This window comes from Actinia tenebrosa, unplaced genomic scaffold (assembly GCF_029948245.1).
Source record: "Actinia tenebrosa isolate PJP-AT-01 unplaced genomic scaffold, QUT_ActTen_1.0 PGA_scaffold1__47_contigs__length_23844297, whole genome shotgun sequence".
Classification (NCBI taxonomy): domain Eukaryota; kingdom Metazoa; phylum Cnidaria; class Anthozoa; order Actiniaria; family Actiniidae; genus Actinia; species Actinia tenebrosa.
In genome coordinates, this window is record NW_028292578.1 from 21,267,678 (window position 1) to 21,286,156 (window position 18,479).

Consider the following 18,479-nt stretch of genomic DNA (forward strand, 5'->3'; position numbering starts at 1 on the left):
GATAAAATGGGTAGGTACTTCGTGTCCCTATACATGAAGTACCTACCCCAAAATGGCGGTCAATGTGAGAATGTAGAGTATAAACACTAGTCATCAATGTCCTTCATATTACGACGACGAGGCATTTACGGCGGTAGTAAGAAAATTAAACAAGCTGTTTTTTCATGGGGACTTATTGATTTGAAGAAAACAGCAATCAGGTTAGTTTTTTTTTAAAAAGATGGTCTTTATTAAGACCTCAGCTTTCATTCTTGACTTTGTTCGTAATTATTAAATTAAATTGTATACTAGTTTTATACCTTGCTCTGATTCTCCAAGGGTTACCAGGCAACGCGGAGCATAATTTCAAGTGAGGGTCGATAATCTTGGGGGACGGAGGAATGCCCTCGCCCCCACCCCCTTTGAAGAAGTTTGAAATTTGGGGACTAAAAAAGAAAAAAGTGCCCTCTCCACGGTCCCTGGTTTGTACTCGAGATATTTATTTGAAAAAATCATAAACCCCCGACACATCGTCTACCCCTTGTCCTCCTCGACCACCACCACCACACACCGACCCACACCGCCTCCAACTTTCCATGGAAAAGAGAATAATTCTCTCGATAAATCTTCTCACTTGGGCATCATATATTTTCTAATCAAGGATGGCAAGCAGTATGGAAGGAAACACTGAAGTAACGTTAAAGGATGTTCAAGATGCATCTGTACGAATCGCTCCGTTCATTAACCGCACTCCCGTCATGACTTGCGGGACCCTGGACAAGATGGCTGGTAAATCTTTGTACTTCAAATGTGAGATTTTCCAGAAAGTGGGTGCATTTAAGGTAATTTTTACCTGACCCTTGAAAAAAAAAATGACGATACTAGTAACATTTAGGGAGGACTGGAGTTTGTGCTAATACGCTTCTCTCACTGTTGTCTTAATTCAGTTCCGTGGAGCGATGAATGCAGTGCTGAACATAACAGAAAACTGTTCCGAAGCCGAGCTACCAGTCGTTGTGACCCATAGCAGTGGTAATCATGGCCAGGCACTTGCGCTGGCTGCGAAGGTCAAGGGTCTTAAAGCTCACATCGTAATGCCCAATAATGCACCTGCTATTAAGAAAGCTGCCGTAAAGGATTATGGAGCAAATATCGTAGAATGTGAAATCTCACAACAGGTTAGTCACGTGACAATCAAACGACCAGTTAATATTTGATGCCCGGAAAGTAGCCCGGCGAAATATATAAAGCTTATCGCTTGTGTTTCTATGTGAGAAAATTAGAAATTAGTGGAAAACACAAGGAAGTCCTGTCTTTTTTTTTACTGTTTGTTCTTTTCCCTTATGTTTTATTCATCGCTTTTTTAGGACAGAGAAGCCGCGGCTGCTCGTGTTTTAAAAGAGACGGGTCCCAACTCGTACCTAGTCCCTCCCTACGATAACAAGCACATAATAGCAGGACAGGGAACCATGGCGTTGGAACTTCTTGAACAGGTATCTTGCTTTATTTACAATGTCTAGACTGCGAGCTAAGTCCCTCTATTTCTCTTGGTCACTGTCCGTCTGTCTGTCCGTGTCGATTGATCGAGGAAGTGACCAAGGGAAATAGAGGCTCGCAGTCTATACAATGTCTAGCTAGAGAACCCACACTTTGAGGAACTTTAGAAGCCATTTTTATCTACCTTACACTAGTATAAGGTGGATTAGTTTAACGCAGGAAAAATTATCGGTATCAGTGCCGTGCTGTGCCTTGACCGTGACGCTACCATTCCTAAGCATTTTTATTGGATGACGAGTTGTTTCCTGGCCTGTAATTGGCTGGAAGGATGTCGTAAATTTTTAGCCGGTGCAGAGTGCATCATTCAAACCATAGCAACGTACTTTGTTATTATCTTTCCTTCCAGGTGCCAGATCTTGATGCTATTGTTGTTCCCGTGGGGGGTGGTGGCATGTTGAGTGGTATTTGTGTAGCAGCCAAGGGCATAAAACCTAGTATCAAGATATTTGCTGCAGAACCGTTACTTGCAGATGACTGTGCCAAATCATTTGCTGCTGGCAAGAGAATCCCTCTACCAGGTATAGATATGTACCTACCAGACATTACGATTCTTCAGCGGATACAAAAGGCTCAATTTTTTGCCACTAATAAAGATGTTTACTTAATCTTGAATTCTGGCGGAAATACAAGACTTGTGCTTTATATCCAATAAGCTGGGACGGGGGATCACAGCAATCCTAGCCCCTGGGACCCCTAATGATATTCCCAGCGTGATGATCAAAGTGACTACCCAAGTCCTCGCAGAAACATTTCATAACTTACTCAGTTTCCTTGAGCCCAGAGACGACACATGATCTCACCGTATGGAGCAGTGGTCAACTGTGAACGGTAATGTAGAACCTCTCATTCTCTTTCAGGCCCTCCAGCCACAGTTGCAGATGGACTAAAGACAAGCTTAGGGTTCATAACCTGGCCAATCATTCGCGACAATATAGATGACGTCATCACAGTCACAGAGTCCGAGATTATTTCCACAATGAGACTAGTCTGGGAACGAATGAAACTCGTTATTGAGCCGTCAGCTGCTGTTGCAGTTGCGGCGGTATTGAGTGAGAGATTTCGTGGTGAAAACAAAAACGTGGAGAAGGTAGCTGTCATATTGTGCGGTGGAAATGTTAACTTAGACAGTTTACCTTGGAATAAATAAAATCAATGAAGAATATGCAAGCAACCAAAGTGGCTGGCTAGCACTTTAGTCTTATTCAACATGGTCGCTACTTATAATTAGCCTACTGTTCGCACGGTTACGTCATCGCCGCCATGTTGGTGGTATTTGACAAAAGATTTTTCAGTTATCAGCTCTCTTCGTTAATACAAAGAATATGGCTGCCATGTCCTTGCATTTGACTCTCTTGGGATGGGCTGCAAATGATAAAAAACTGCAAATGGGGGGCTAAAAAAAGAGAGCGAATCCGACAAAGCAATTATTTTGAGCGTGAAGTCGCACACAAGAAATTGTACGACGAAAAACATTGATCATACTTCTCTTTCTGGCATTGAAGACACAAACTCTTAGGAACATTAGTTAGATTAATCATGATGATTACAAAATATCACTGATTGTACAGTTTACAATAAGTTTAATATTTCAAAGATGAGGCATAACAATCATTAAACTATACATGAAGTCAATCTTCATCCGAATCGTCTGTTTTTCGCATCTGAAGTGCATATTCACGGACACGTTTTCTCTCGAGGTATCTCTGTTTTGCAGAAGAAATAGTTTCATCATTACTTCGTTTGACAAACTTAGACGAAGCGGCATTCTCTCGTTTGTCTTTCTCTTTCTCTTCTTGTTTGCTCCTCTCACTAGGTTCAGGTTTTCGGTTTTCTTCGGTCTCCAATCGTTCTTCAGTTTTTGGCCTATCGTGTTTCCGATTACCATCCCGAGTATTTTCCGAATAAACATCGTTATCTCTATGATGTGATCTCTTTCGATCTTTTTCCTTGTAGTCATCGCTTCGTCGTTGACGGCGTTCATCGTCGCTGGATTTCCGTCGTTTGTGCTCGTGGTGGCCTCGTGAATGTTTATCAGACTCTTCACGGTGTCTCGGTCTTTCATTATTTTCCCGCCCTTCTTTTCGATCGTCTTTTCGAGCCTGTTTTGAGCGACTCTCATCTTTAGATGAAATTTTTCCCTTGATTTTTGTATCTCGAGAATCTTGAATTAGCTTGTCGACTTTGCTTTTCTGATTTTTGTCCAAAGATGATCTGTCACCATCGTCATCGTCAGTTTTGTCTTTAACAGATTCCTGGTCTTGGCTTTTGGCCTCTGCAGCAAAGGCGCCACCCATTGACACATTCTGTTTGAGTAGATTGCTATAAAACATATTCAAATCAGATCGCTTCGTGACGTCATTCATCGCTGGAAATGGAAGAAATTTGAAAAAGATTTAAAAAGAGTACATTCGACAGAAACAAACCTCAATAACAACGCCCTTCTAAGGAGTGGGAAACGATACTGCAAATTGGTAGCCGTTCCAAGCCATTTCAATATTACGACATGTACCGTGTACGTGCTGTAAGTCAGTACCGTATGTTTCCTACTCGTACGATAACCATTCATATGGGAAGCCATTTCAATGTTACGGCATGTCGTACCGTGTACGTGCTGTAAGTCAGTACCGTACGTTTCCTACTCATACGATAACCATTCATATGGGAAGCCATTCCAATGTTACGACATGTACCGTGTACGTACTGTAAGTCAGTACCGTACGTTTCCTACTCTTACGATAACCATTCTTATGGGAAGCCATTTCAATGTTACGACATGTACCGTGTACGTACTGTAAGTCAGTACCGTACGTTTCCAACTCATACGATAACCATTCTTATGGGAAGCCATTACGGCATAACCATTCTATTTTTTAGCTTTAGTTTTTTTTCCTCATTTTACACCTGTTTTTTTGATATTCTTACCGTCGATGGCGTCCTGTTCTCGTAGTCGCTTTTCCTCTTCTTCTAATTCAAGCATTCTTTTGCGATAACTGTGTTATGTAGGGTTAAGCGAGTTCAATAAATAATCATCAGTCAAATCATCAAATTATTCGGAATTCTTACCATTCAATTCAAAATTGAATATTTAAGCACGACTCGTAAATTGCTGAACTGGATTAATACGTCACCCTCTTTAAATAAAGTTGATTGATTGATTGAATTGGAAAAGGACAAAGTTTGCCATCTCGCCTTGCATTCCTTTGCTTTACTACTATTAGCCTATCCGGAGTTGCAGAACGCGTTGCATGATGAAGCTGTCTTAGTGGACGCTATAATACTTATATGGCGTCCTTTTTCGCTTACTGATAGTGAAAAGAGATAAGAAACATTCACTGTCGTTTTAATTCTTAATTTCGTTCGTTTCTTGATAAAATGTCCAGCGGACTGACGAAGCGTCCCTCAATACAGCCCCATAATGCAACGCATTTCTACACCTCCATTGACAGGTCACGTGACCATACCCACGTGTCAAAGAAATCCCAGGAATGCAAGCTGAAATGGCATGTTCTTGCTTTTTTTTCCATTTTCCCCATCTTCTTTCCACAACTTTCGATTTTTTTTTTGTTAAAAAGGATACGCAGATGTAACAAATTCCTCCTTATCCTGGAATTCCCCACCCTCTTGTTCTCGTTCCTTGTGGGTTTTTCTCTCAATACGACGTTCCTCTTCCATTTTTCTTGTCTTTGCTGACTTGAGTAAATTTTCAATGTACTTGGGCTACATGGATACAAAGTTCAAGAAGACAATGTTATTTCCATTTCAAAGTAGTAAAATGGAAAAGTGTGAAATGGCATAGGAGACAGTACTTTGTAGGTATGAATTAACATAATAGTGCCCAAGATCAATGAATATCTGGGCCCAGTTGTAAGAAGGATGGATAGCGCTATCCTATGGATATATCCTTATCCAGTTGATAAGTCAATGCTGTTATCCAAGAAATTTATCCAATGGATAAGATTTATCTGTCGGATAGCACTATTCACCCTTCGTACAACCAGGCCCCGACCAAAGATCAGGCCTGGCTTAATTTCAGATATTTTTCAAACTCAGTAGTTGCAAGAGGCAAGCTGAAATTTGGTTTTTGCAGCCTTTGATTAAAAAAAAAATCTGTCTGTACCTTATGTGTCTTTCCCTACCTTTTTCTCTTTTTCTGTTAATTTAGGAATGGCTGCTTCCTTTTTCTTTGCCATATCATCATAAATATTGTCATATTCATAAACTGTTGGGTCTTCTTTTAAGGCTTTTTCAATTTCGATTTGTGTCTGAAAAAAAATACGAGTTTCCTTTTTAGCTCTTTATTAGCCTTCGTAATTTGAAATAAATTCCTTAGTAAGCCTGTAGTAGTCCCCTTTACAGTCACCTGCGCCATCTTGAAAGTTAACAATGCATGTTTATTGAAGCATGGATGGCGGTGAGCTTGCAAAGATAGAGGAGACCTTTTTATGTAACACCTTAGACAATAATAATTATTTTCAAGTACCTATTATTGCATAGGGCTTGAAATAGATGTTGGACATCAGACAATGTCCAGCAAGAACTGGGACTTGTCTGGTCAAATCTTTGCCTTGCTGGTCATTTTGACCACTTTGATGCACAGGCATGACAACCTTTTGAGATGACACAGGTAGTACAGCTGTAAAAGGGACTAACTATTGGAGAAATAGAAAACGTGCACGCGTGCTGTGTGCTGTCTTAAAGCACGCGGGGGTTGGCAGAACACGAGAGAAGTGTTAGGAGAAGCACGACGCGCAGTGGAGTGCTTCAAGACACTTCTCGAGTGTTCTGTCAATCCCCAAGTGCTTTATGACTGCACACAGCACAGCAAGCAAGTTTTATATTTCTTTTATAAAATACAAATTACAATAATAGATAGGAATGACGCAACAGAAAGTGTGCGCCTGTGCAATGTGCTCTCATAAAGCACACACTCCAAACCAATCAGAACGCGACATTCATAACAGTTATTTCATAAAATGATTAAAAAGTAAGAAATGCAAATCATTTGGAAATCCATTGCATTTGAATCCACTACTAAATATCTAATGACAAAATATGAGGAAAAGCCTGAGCAACAGTGAACTCTAAACTGCAGAGAATTTCATATTGTATACTGTTTAGCTTGAATGGCAGTCATGCATGTTCTGAACAGGTACTCTTTTCCAGCAAAATATTTAGGGCAAAAAGGCAAGTTACTGGGGGTTGGGAGGGGAGAGGAGGGGGGCGGGGGTCGATCACTGGTGACATATGAGTGTATTTCTAAAGAGAAAGGTTTTTAGTCTAAGCTCCTCAGCTTGCCACACACACACACAGGACTAAAAATATTTCAAAATATTTCATGAAGATGCTTTGTTTACTGCAGTTTTCAATATCCTGCAAACTTCAACATTTCAACAGCTTGTTGTGAAGTAGATTTCAGTCAAGCCAATCAAAAATATAAAAGGTACCAAATGATTATTTTTGATTGACGGCAGTAGAAAAAATCAAATTTCAGCATACAGTTTGCAACTGTTGAGTTCACAGAATATGAAAAACCACAGTACTGTAATACAGTATAAGCTTCCATGACAAGAAGAAAATTTCTTCTTAATGGTTTACACCTGTTTCATCTGTTTCTTCTTCTCTGCCTCACGCATAAGGGACACATTTACTCCTTTCTTTGCTCTGTCATCCTAAATATCACACGAAAGTTATGGACTCTTTATAAGTTATAAGTTGTGGGTGTGTGTGTGGGGGGGGGTTAGGCTATATGGATTCTGAGTATAGGTTGTTTTGCATGATGGAGTCATTTTATTACCACTACGAAAGAGGTAGTAAGAATTTAGTAAGGTAACAGGTGCTATAAAATAACTGAACAAAAGACAGTGTGCAAGTGATTCTGGTAGTGGTAGTATTTAATGACGCTATAATGCAAGGTGACCTATTCTATCACATTCTTAGTAGTTCCTCTCTACAATGCTAATATTTCCCCAGTATTGTAGATCATAGTAATCAATGCTATAACTTTAGTTGTCTAACATAACATGACTGAATAAATGAAATCACTCAATGTTTCTAATAATCACTTTGAAAAATATTTATGACAACATACGTGCCTATAGATGCTATAAACGGGCACAACAGTCAGTGGAAGAGAAACGGCTATAAATCAAGAATTGTGTTATCATTAAAGTGATATAAAAGAAAAAGAAGCCATTCAATAAGCTTACCTCTTCTTCACTGGAATCATTTCCAAATATCGAGGATTTTTTCACTTGATTTTCTTGGACCTTTTTCTTGATTATCAAACCATACCTGGAAAAAATCATTCGTTTTTGTTCTATTAAAACACTAATAACCTTAAATACGGAGCGATGATTTTCTCTGAAACCTACTTTTTCGTGGACATCATTAAAAATAAGGCTCAGAAGCTCTACTACGTAAAAAAACACCGATAATTTTGAAAAAACCGTCAAACTCTTGTCTGAAAATACGAAAACTTCACCAATTATTGAAGCCAGCAGTTCCTATGATCAGCGGAATAATCACCCTGCATACCACAGGGAGCCCGGTTTACAAAAGGGTGTGGGAGAAATGAAAGGCTAATATTGTTGAGGCCCTTTTTCCCATATGTTCCTGTTCTGATTGGTTGGTTTAAAGGACTGTGATTGGCTAACAACTTCTTGGTGTGGCCTGTTTGGGGGATCCTGACTCAATTACCAATCCGTTACTAGGCAAGACATTAATGTTACGCTCCGACTAACCGGCTACGAAAATTTCAAAGGTAAAAAAACCCAGATACATATTTTTTATTTATATAATTAATATAATCATATTCTTGTGAAGAAAAATAATAGTACGAGGGTCATCTCAAGACTGCCTTTTACTCGCGAAGGTCTTTCTGATAACAGTAGTGCAAAATAACTAATAAAAAAAGCACAGATAATAATAGAAAAATATGGAGCGCGCTCAGAAAATTGTTTACACGCCTAGCTAGCTATCTCATGATAATTCATAATAATGTTTCTATATATAAAAAAGGTTTAAGATTTACTTTGATTACGAAGAGAGTGGTTGCCCAATTCTCCCGAACCAGGGACTCATGAATAAAGCGCTCGAAGGTGCACCCCGTTAACCCCCTCAGACTATCAGACTTATTTATTACTGATGATTGAACCATGGACCTCTAGCTCCGATGAAAAACTGATAGAGAAAAGCCGAAGAAAATCCTTATTTGTTGTCAGATATGTGTGCGGGTCATAACGCGCGAGGATTTCAAGACATACAGTTGCAGTGCTCAAACATATCACTTTGTTTGTCATTGCGCATTGTCGTACCGCGAAATGTCCTTCTAATTCGTTAGCGATCTGTTTTGGTGGCCAAGGATTATCATTTCACAGATACAAAAGAACAAAAATATAGTAAGATTGCTTTAAAACCAATTTTGTTACATTCTCGAACTTACCAAAATATCTTTTCGTCAATTGTTTTGGATAGCCTCGTAGAAAGAGGCGGAGAAACACAAAAGAAACAAGGACCAAGACAGTTGTCTGGGCAACGAATACAACAGAGTCTTTGTTGACCTCAGTTGACTTTGATCACTTGTAGATGAAATCATGAATACTGTAATCTAAACCATAAAGCTACCTATATAAACAAGTAGCCTTAATCATATAACTTTAGTTATCTGAGGGTGTTAATAAATAAAATTTAAATGTCTAGAAAGTTTGCAAAATAAAATTCAAAATTAATGCTGTCAGACCCATGCAGATAAATGGCCATATGCGCATCTGAAAGCAAGCAATTAGCAGCCTATTTGCGGTGTTGTAAGATGCTTGTCGGTATTTTCCATCCTTCCACACAGGGGCCACGGAGAGGGCGGGTAGGGGGAGCTCATAGTCCTTTGTCTCTTCTTTCTATGCCATTTTGTATAGATATTTTAGATAGTTTAAGTCAAGATGCCCTAGTTATATTTCTTAGGATGTAAAAGTTTGTGGACAAACGTTAAACCATGCAGCATAAAGTTAAACCGCTTCCCATTTTCCCCCCACAATTGAAAAAATGTTTCCCACTACTTTCATTGCTACGCCCTGAACAAGACAACAGTGTCGAAGGGAAATTAGGCAACAAACTGCCGTCAATTAATCAGATCGAGTATGTAAAGGTACCGAAAAATGTATTTGATTGACGGTAGACAGATTTCCCTGTCGCAACTTTTGTCTCTATCAGCGCGTAGTTAGTCTTAATTATTAGTATTTAAGTGATCTTTATACAAAGACACGCTGTGTCTTTATCTAAAGAATACCAATGAGGATGACTTTATCAGAGACAAAGGCGTATCCAAGTTTCTATGAAGACTTAATAGATATTGTTATTGGGTTTTTCCACTAAAGGATGGACGCGCACTAGCAGGCAAACATATATCATATGTCATAACTTAACTTAACCTATTCTTAACCAAATTGTTTTCCACAGCAAAAACTAAAATAATTGACAATAACGAATAAAAAAGAAAAACATATGCCCCAAGAAATTGGGAAAACAAAAGACATATCACTCACAATGGGCAGCACTGGCAGAGCGAAAATTTATAGAGACACCATTCAAAGCAGGATCGAACCTAAACATCATGTGAAGACGATCACTCCTATTGATTGGAACCTGCAAATGTACACAAGGTGAGGTCCCGTTAGGAGATGTTATTTGTTAAGTCATTCCCGGTTTTCCCGAAAGGTACCAAGATCTACCGTTATCCAAAAGGTACCAAAAGGTTCCTATTTTCGATTGTCTTTGGATTTTTTTTCTTTCTCTCTCTTCTCTTTTCTTCTCTTCTCTTCTCTTCTTTTGCCATTTTATACTTTATGTCACTTTCATCCATCCATTCATCCGTCCGTTCATTCATTCATTCCTTAATGTTTTACATATTTAATTTCTGCTTTTAGAATAAAGGTAGTTCTTGAATTAAATAAAGAAGCTAGTAGTCATACTTTTCTGTTTGGTTTTTTCAGACCATCAGTCATCTGCAAGTTAAGCACCAGCTGTAACGGTGTTGGTTCAAACATGATACCCCGGCCGTCATCCAGTAGTACACCTTTACATCAAGAATTTAATCATGGTCGGTCTTCAAAAGCTTTTCCTCTGAATAGTCAAGAAGAGAATTTTTCTTTAATTCCCGCGTCGAAGAAAAAGTATGAAGATACAATTGGACATCTTTCGTTACGTAGAAAGAGAAGCATCAGCGAGGACTGTCTTGATGAGTCACATCAAGTACAAGATGAGAGTACCGCACACAAGCAAGAAGACCGAGTTAGCAAAACAGTACAATTACATTGTCCTTGGCACTACAGAAAGAGAACCATTATCCAAGCCAATCCTGGAGAGCCACATCCAGATGATAGTACTGCAGCCAAGCAAGGAAATAAATATGCTACAGCACATCCTACATGGTCGTATGGAAAGAGATACAAAAGGCAGGCTATTCTTGCCAAGCCTCATCAAAGAGAAGAAGAGACTACTCCATTCGAGGACATAGCAAGACACGATATACTGTGGCTGCAGGGAAAGAAAGACTGTCCTGGTGAAATTGTAGACGACAATACTACCTTCAAGGAAGAAGGCTACGACAGGAACAATAGAGGACATCTTTTATGGATGCATGGAAGGAGAAGAATCAAGCAAGACTGTCCTGGTGAACCATGTAAAATTGTATACGGCGGTACTACATCCAAGGAAGAAGATGGAAATTATAAGACTCAAGATTTTCCATTGTGCAAGGAAGATCTAGGTGTGACCCATCAAAAAGATGACTTGAGTCTTGTATTCAAAGAAGAAAGTGAAGATACAACAGGGTATGCTCAGTGGTTCAACAGAAAGAAAACGATCAACAAGGAGGCAAGTCTTGGTAAACCTTATGCAAATAAAGGAGAAGATGAAAGCAAGTATAAAGACGGGAATAAGAAAGGGCATCTTTCATGGCTATATGGTAATGGAACCATCAAGCAAATTCGTATAGTTGAGTCACACCATAGAGAAGTCGAGAGGTCTGCACTCAAGGAGCAAGACAAAGAAGCAACAGTACACTTTCCATGGTTGAATGGTAAGAGAACCATCAAGCAAGCCCGTCTAGGTGAGTCACACCAAAGTGCCAAGAGCATCTCATTCAGGGAAGAAAACGCCAACGAAAGATGTCATCAAGAACAACTTCCAAATGACAAGTTTACGAATCCCTCTGAGTACGAGGGAACAAACAACCTTCACGTCTCACGTCAATCCCGTAAGGAAGACAATAGGTCTCCTCCAAGGGCTTGTGATTTCATCCAACAACACGATGTTGTTGGATGGTCCAATATGGCCAGAGGCATTACAAGAACAACTTGTCCAGTGTGCTACAAAAAGCTGAGCAGGTTTAACAATTTAAAGGTAGGGAACTCTTTCTCGAGTGAGAATTACTACTTAAACTGCTAAAACTATACCGTTTACATTAACAAAAAAAAAATAAATATTTGACCGAAAAATGGCCGAATATATAATTTGGTTTTAACGAGCTAAACATTTTACTTGGCCCATAAAAAGGACTTTGGACTTCACAGTGACCGATACGATAATTAAATTTTTTACACTTGATTGAACTGCTGTGTTTCTCGTTTTTCAGAGCCACATGCTAATCCACACTGGTGATAAACCATACAAGTGTGCATACTGCAGTAAAGCCTTCAATCAGATTGGAAACAGAAATGCTCATCAAAGAATCCACACAGGCGAGAAACCCTACGCCTGCGATTACTGTGGCAAGCGGTTTAGCTTCAGTTCTTCCAAGCACAACCACATGAAGATACACTGGAGTGCAAGAAACAGTAAAATAACAGAAAACGCTTGAAAGGACAACTTTGAATCAAACGAAGGAGAATTATTTATTACGTTTTTTTTTGTGATTCGACAAAATAATATCCGATTTATAGATTGTTTAGAGCAGATCGATGGTCTTAACTCATTATCTAATAATTTATTATTCCTATGATTCATTATTTTTAGTGTTGCATCTTGATTTTAAAACGGGAATTCTGGAATTAATGTTATTTCCTGCATTTTAAGCCGGAAAAATTTCATTCTATTCTTGGGGTGCATGAAAGGTCATAACCGCCATTTTGGCTGACGTGGATGAAAGATTTGGTCTTGGTGTCTTTTGTCATGACAACCAACATGGCGGACACCAATTGAGGGTGAAGTACAAAAATGGGAGTGACCGTTCCTAGCTGGTCCCCGAGAATATTCAGAGAATATTAGAAAACTGAAAGTTCACCTTCCGCCGCTAGCAGGGACTTTTTTTTTTGTTTAGGAGGAAGAAGAAGAAGAAAAAAAAGATAATAATAATAGTTTATTATTTGTATTGCGCAATTTAACATGTTAATATGATCAACTGCGCATTACATATAGGTACACTAAAATGCTAGGCATAAAATCTCTAAAAAACTACAAAAAGAGTATATGAAAGATTTAATAACTAAGGTCCACCTTCCGTTGTATCTCATGATTTTAAGCTTTCTCTGATTGCCCTATTTCACTACGACGTCATAGCTCGTTTATGAGAGGACAGAATGGTGAAGAACGATAACAGTTTGAAATCCTTTTGCTCTGCAGCTGAATTGATAGCTATGATATGTCTAGTTTTCGAACATTTTATGAACTGGTGTTTATCCTGCAATGAATACGGCATTATGTATAATTTGTACCACGTAAATTAATTCTGAAAAACCTCCCGGGGATTAATGAATGAATCTTATTATTGTATTGCTTTTCTGTTCTAAAACCTTTGCTGTCATTTTGTCCCTCTCCTACGACCATGTTTCTCAGCGTTAAACAGATTGCTTTTATATGACGTCATAATAAAAACGGGCAATTCATTTCATTGTGTGTTAAAATATTATGTGTCGTTTCATGAACAAGCAGGATTGTTTGATCACGTTTCCAATTACGTGACGCACATGCGCAGGGGTTTCATTGTTCACTTGTGACGTCATTAAACACAATGTAATATAAAGAGGCGAGAATGATGATGACGATGATGAATAAAAAATCTAGGAGTTTCTTGATTCATCATCCGAGAAGTCATCTTCTGGGAATGAAAAGCTTGTATGACCATGAGCCTTCATATGGTTGTGCTTGGAGGAATTGAAGATAAACCGCTTGCCACAGTAATCGCAGGCGTAGGGTTTCTCGCCGGTGTGGATTCTTTGATGGGCATTTCTGTTTCCAATCTGATTGAAGGCTTTACTGCAGTATGCACACTTGTACGGTTTATCACCAGTGTGGATTAGCATGTGGCTCTGAAAGAATAGGATAAAAAAAAGGGAACTTGAATATCCTACCACGCTTTACGAGTGCAAAAACCAACATTTTTGAGTGCAAATAAAGTAATTTTAATAAATTCTAGCTATACTAGTGAGATACTGCCAAAACTCTGGCCCTTGTGTGTGCCCGGATTGAATCGAAATACGTCCAAATATTTTTATTTGGTGAACGGTTAGAAAGCACGATACTAAGAGCATACGGAAGATACGGAATTAACATCACCCTTTAAACCAATTACAACGCGCGAGATCACTGGTCAAGTGTCAGCATGCACGGTCACGGGGACCTCACGGACATGGGGACCTCACATACACGGGGACCTCACGGACATGGGGACCTCACATACACAGGGACCTCACGGACATGGGGACATCATATACACAGGGACCTCACGGACACGGGGACCTCACATACACGGGGACCTCACGGACATGGGGACATCATATACACGGGAACCTCACGAACATGGGGACCTCATATACACGGGGACCTCACGGACATGGGGACCTCACATACACGGGGACCTCACGGACACGGGAACCTCATATACACGGGGACCTCATGTACACGGGGACCTCACGGACACGGGGACCTCATATACACGGGGACCTCACGGACATGGGGACCTCATATACACGGGGACCTCACGGACATGGGGACCTCACATACACGGGGACCTCACGTACACGGGGCTATAATGATCAAGTCAGAAATCAAACTTGTGTCCGCAAGGATGAGAGGCAATTGAGACTACGTACCGTTACCCCATCCCTGACCCTTTCAATCATATTCACCTTCATGTAATAGGACCTCTTCAATGTCTTGAAGCACACTAAACACGTCGTCCCTCCTTGGTGATTCTGAGTCCAGTGCTTACTCATGTGTTCAGCTCTTTTATTCATTTCCCTCTTAACATAGTCAGCGTTTTTTGACATATCTCCATGACGGTGCGGTCTGGAGATTGGAGCACGACAACATAGATTGTGACAACTTGATGGCCCATGCTCTCTACTTGACTGCCACTCATTTTGTTTTCTTTGAGAGATTCCATTGATTTCATGTTGAGTTTCGTTGTGATTTACCGATGACAGGCCTTCACTTGCATATTCTTTACCAAAACTTCCCGATGTTTCATCCCGGCTCAAGGGGGTGCAACATTGGACATCTTGGGACTCCTCTTCATAACTGGACTTCTCCAGCTGTTCTCCTTCTTGTTCTCCTATTTCTTGGAGATCATTGCCTACTTGTATTTCTTGGCTTCTCAGGTCACAAGATTCCTGAGTGTCAGAGCTTGATGACACTTCAAGTTCATAACAATATTCAGAAGTAGCTCCGTGAGGGGGCTGGTAGTATGGGCGAATCCCCAATCGTTGGCCAGTGTGAAAAACTGGTTTGTGGATCGTCTGATGTGGGCGACTCACATAAGGCATCGTTCTGTGTTTTCCTCTTCCAAAGTCCATTTGGTAATCCTCGTCACTCTGTCCACGGCCATGATTTTCCTGACAGCAAAAACCTGGAAAGCCATCTTTCCGAATAGAACAACATCGAGGATTTCCATTTGCTTGACATCCAGGATACAAGGCACTAAACTGGCTCATTTCTTGTAGTTTTTGCGCAGGTTCACGTGGTTCAACTTGATATGATGTCAGCCGACCTGATAAAACGGCCGGTTGCTGCTGAAGGTCTTGGAAATCAAAGCTGGATAATCTAGACTGACCAGCTAAGGTATGTGGGCAGCCGCCTTTACGATAACAAGGGGTGAAAGCTGAAGTTGTGGAATGGATGCTCGCAATAGGTCCATCTTGGACTTTAGTTGAAATTCCAAACTCCCTTCCATATGCACTTTTGTGAATGACCGTTGGCCTAAAACAGAAGAGGCGGTTATTATATACTAGCATATATACGAGTTGTTTGATTTTCTGCCTCTTCATCGCCTATCAAAAATTATACAGTGGGAAAGTGTCAATGAAGCAAGATCAATAATATTTACCATTCTTATAGCCACAACTTAAACCAACACTATCTGTTTTAATCAAAACCTAGCCCCACGTAGTGACCTTTATCATCCACAAAATGTTAATAGGAAATGAGATTTAGAGATATATATAGACGAACTTAGACGGTTCTTACACACACTGAATCGACTTAACTTTGGAGTTAGTTAGAAGGCCTGTTAGAGTCTAAGGCTGCATGTAGCTGTAGTTGAACTGGAAATCATGGACCTAAGTTAGGACGAATGGCCAAGTAAGGAAATCCTTCTAAATCCACACCTAGTAAGGGAACGTCTTTCTATTCAGCTTCAGTGCACCTTAGGCTCGTAGCAAACCTCTCGTATTTGTAAAGTCAACTAGTCTCCTAAAGGACAAGTCGAATAAAGAGTGGTACTCCAGGCGATCCCGGAGCTATTTCAGCCCAATTCTAACAGAACCACAGGTGAGGTAGATATGAAAGCGCTTTCCACTAGTGCTTTTGTCATTTTTCTTCGTCCTCAACCGTTGTTAAGTCCACAAATTTGTTAATGAGTTTATAGATGTATGGTGTAACCTTCGCCAAACAAGAGCAGCTGTTCGTTATAAATCCCTGGCATCCATTTGAGTGGTACACCTTCCCAAAGTATAAATCATTAAAGACTGAGCTAAACATTGTTGTGAAGGACGTGTTCAGATGTATAGAGAAAACCAAAGGCAATGTCTTTTTATGGACTAATTTTACGGAGAGTTTTAGAAGAACGATTTAGTGTACTCACCTTGAAACGATGGACGGAGATTTGCAGGTGGTATGGGCAACTGAAGTATTACGATGTAATGCACTTTCCATAGTTTCTTCTTTGATTTAAAAAAAGGGATCAGGCTTTACTTGGTTTACTTGTTATGACACGAATTAAACTATAAAAACTTAAAGGAAAAGGAACATTACTACTTGAACAAGGAACCACGTTGGTTACTTTAACGTACGAACAACATTCACTACTTCGACTTGGACACAAGTTTGTTACTCAAACATACGAACAACATTCACTCCTTCAACTAGGAACCACATTTCCTACTTTAACATACCAACAACCTTCAGTACTTCAAATAGGAACCATCACACATTTCCTATACTTTGTTAACTACGAACAACCTTCAGTACTTCAACTAGGAACTACATTTCCTACTTTAACATACCAACAACCTTCAGTACTTCAACTAGGAACCATCACACATTTCCTATACTATGTAAAATACGAGCAACCTTCACTAATTCAACAAGGAACCACATTTCCTACTTTAACATACCAACAACCTTCAGTACTTCAACTAGGAACCATCACACATTTCCTATACTTTGCTAACTACGAACAACCTTCAGTACTTCAACTAGGAACCACATTTCCTACTTTAACTTACGAACAACATTCACTACTTCAATGAGGAACCACTCTTCCAAGTCCTACTTAACTACGAACGACATTCACTACTTCAACTAGGAAAAGCATTTCTTGAAACTTTCACTCACCGTTGTGTGTTTTAGACGTTGTCGGTTCACCGGAGACTCTTCTTGCTCGTCAATGCCGTTATCCAGTTCAAGCAGGGGCCACTTATAGACAGCACGTACTAGGCATTGCGTGCAGGATGGGATTCAGTTTGCTGGGGCGTGGTTAATTAAAATTTTACCTCGAGAACCAAAATCAGAGAGATGATTGTCTATGATGGCCTACTTCTTTCCTAACTTAATTATATTCTTCCATTGACGCACAACATATAAAATGTGATCTTTGTAAAACTAGGTAAATCAGGTAAGGCATATTCCTCCTTTAATGGTTTTACACTGCAAAAAGAAAAAAGAAAATTAAAGCTATGGGGAGATTGGATAAACTGTTGAAAATAAAAATGATCCGTAAAATTTAATGCGGGTGAAAAAAGAAAAAAAAAAAAATTTCTAAAGGTAGTATTTACACTTAAATCAATAACAAAAATTAAAATTAAAAAAAAAATAAAAAAAATAAAAAATCGATTCCAAGGTGCCATACCCCCGAGACATCCGCAGAGCTGGGGCGTCGTATGGACTTCGGACCTGACGGCGATTAAATCCTTCTGCCCTTGGGTGTACGAATTACGCAAGAAAATGTTCTAGCCGAAGCATCAGGGGAGAGACCAGCCGGCCCCCAGACCATATCGGCTAATCCCTTGCATCTCTGCCACGCACGGAATCGGTTGAAAATATAATGTTAAAAAGTCTAGTCTATTCGGTGCATTGTTTTCACGGCCTATTGTTATGCTTATTCCGTAGAACCGTGGCTCAGTGGAAAATACTTGGGCATCGCGGATACCGAGTCAAGCCCGGCAGAGGGGGGTTAGTATTGAGATGGGTGACCTAAACATGATACCTACTCAAACAAGATTTTGATCGTAAATTTTCTTTTTCTATGAAGTAAACCATCCTATCAATCCAACGAAAATGGCTTGAAGTTTCTCTAGAAAATAATTCTTTAAATTGACTAGGATTTCTTTCAGAAAAACTAAAAAAATTTAAAAACTGCAGGGCATTTAATGCGCGCCTTGAAGCTTGTCTATATTAATATATATATTTATTGTTGTTTTGTTTTGTTTTTTGTTGATTCAAACAATATATGTCAC

At 39.7% G+C, this 18,479-nt stretch overlaps 3 protein-coding genes across 5 annotated transcripts; 1 reads left to right on the top strand and 2 right to left on the bottom strand.

Moving 5' to 3' along the window:
- Window positions 1–47: 47 nt before the first annotated feature.
- LOC116304113 (serine racemase) lies at window positions 48–2,712 on the top strand. The gene is made up of 6 exons (XM_031713773.1): window positions 48–200; window positions 641–821; window positions 927–1,157; window positions 1,347–1,472; window positions 1,883–2,054; window positions 2,394–2,712. The coding sequence occupies exons 1-6, from the start codon at window positions 97–99 to the stop codon at window positions 2,681–2,683; spliced, it is 1,104 nt and encodes a 367-aa protein (XP_031569633.1). The 5' UTR covers window positions 48–96; the 3' UTR covers window positions 2,684–2,712.
- Window positions 2,713–3,096: 384 nt separating this feature from the next.
- LOC116304111 (uncharacterized) lies at window positions 3,097–8,017 on the bottom strand. 2 transcript variants are annotated; one of them, XM_031713771.2, is made up of 7 exons: window positions 7,908–8,017; window positions 7,743–7,827; window positions 7,134–7,205; window positions 5,673–5,798; window positions 5,114–5,253; window positions 4,459–4,526; window positions 3,097–3,901 (listed from the first exon to the last, which is right to left on the bottom strand). In XM_031713771.2, the coding sequence occupies exons 1-7, from the start codon at window positions 7,922–7,924 to the stop codon at window positions 3,165–3,167; spliced, it is 1,245 nt and encodes a 414-aa protein (XP_031569631.1). In that variant the 5' UTR covers window positions 7,925–8,017; the 3' UTR covers window positions 3,097–3,164. The 2 variants fall into 2 exon arrangements, with proteins under 2 accessions (XP_031569631.1, XP_031569632.1); XM_031713772.2 differs by lacking the exon at window positions 7,908–8,017 and having other exon boundaries at window positions 6,017–7,205; window positions 7,743–7,819.
- A 4,920-nt stretch (window positions 8,018–12,937) lies between these two features.
- LOC116304103 (uncharacterized) lies at window positions 12,938–17,767 on the bottom strand. Of its 2 annotated transcripts, XM_031713761.2 has the most exons (4): window positions 17,359–17,767; window positions 16,607–16,685; window positions 14,655–15,723; window positions 12,938–13,835 (listed from the first exon to the last, which is right to left on the bottom strand). In XM_031713761.2, the coding sequence occupies exons 2-4, from the start codon at window positions 16,675–16,677 to the stop codon at window positions 13,587–13,589; spliced, it is 1,389 nt and encodes a 462-aa protein (XP_031569621.1). In that variant the 5' UTR covers window positions 16,678–16,685; window positions 17,359–17,767; the 3' UTR covers window positions 12,938–13,586. The 2 variants fall into 2 exon arrangements, with proteins under 2 accessions (XP_031569621.1, XP_031569622.1); XM_031713762.2 differs by lacking the exon at window positions 17,359–17,767 and having other exon boundaries at window positions 16,607–16,711.
- Window positions 17,768–18,479: the final 712 nt, after the last annotated feature.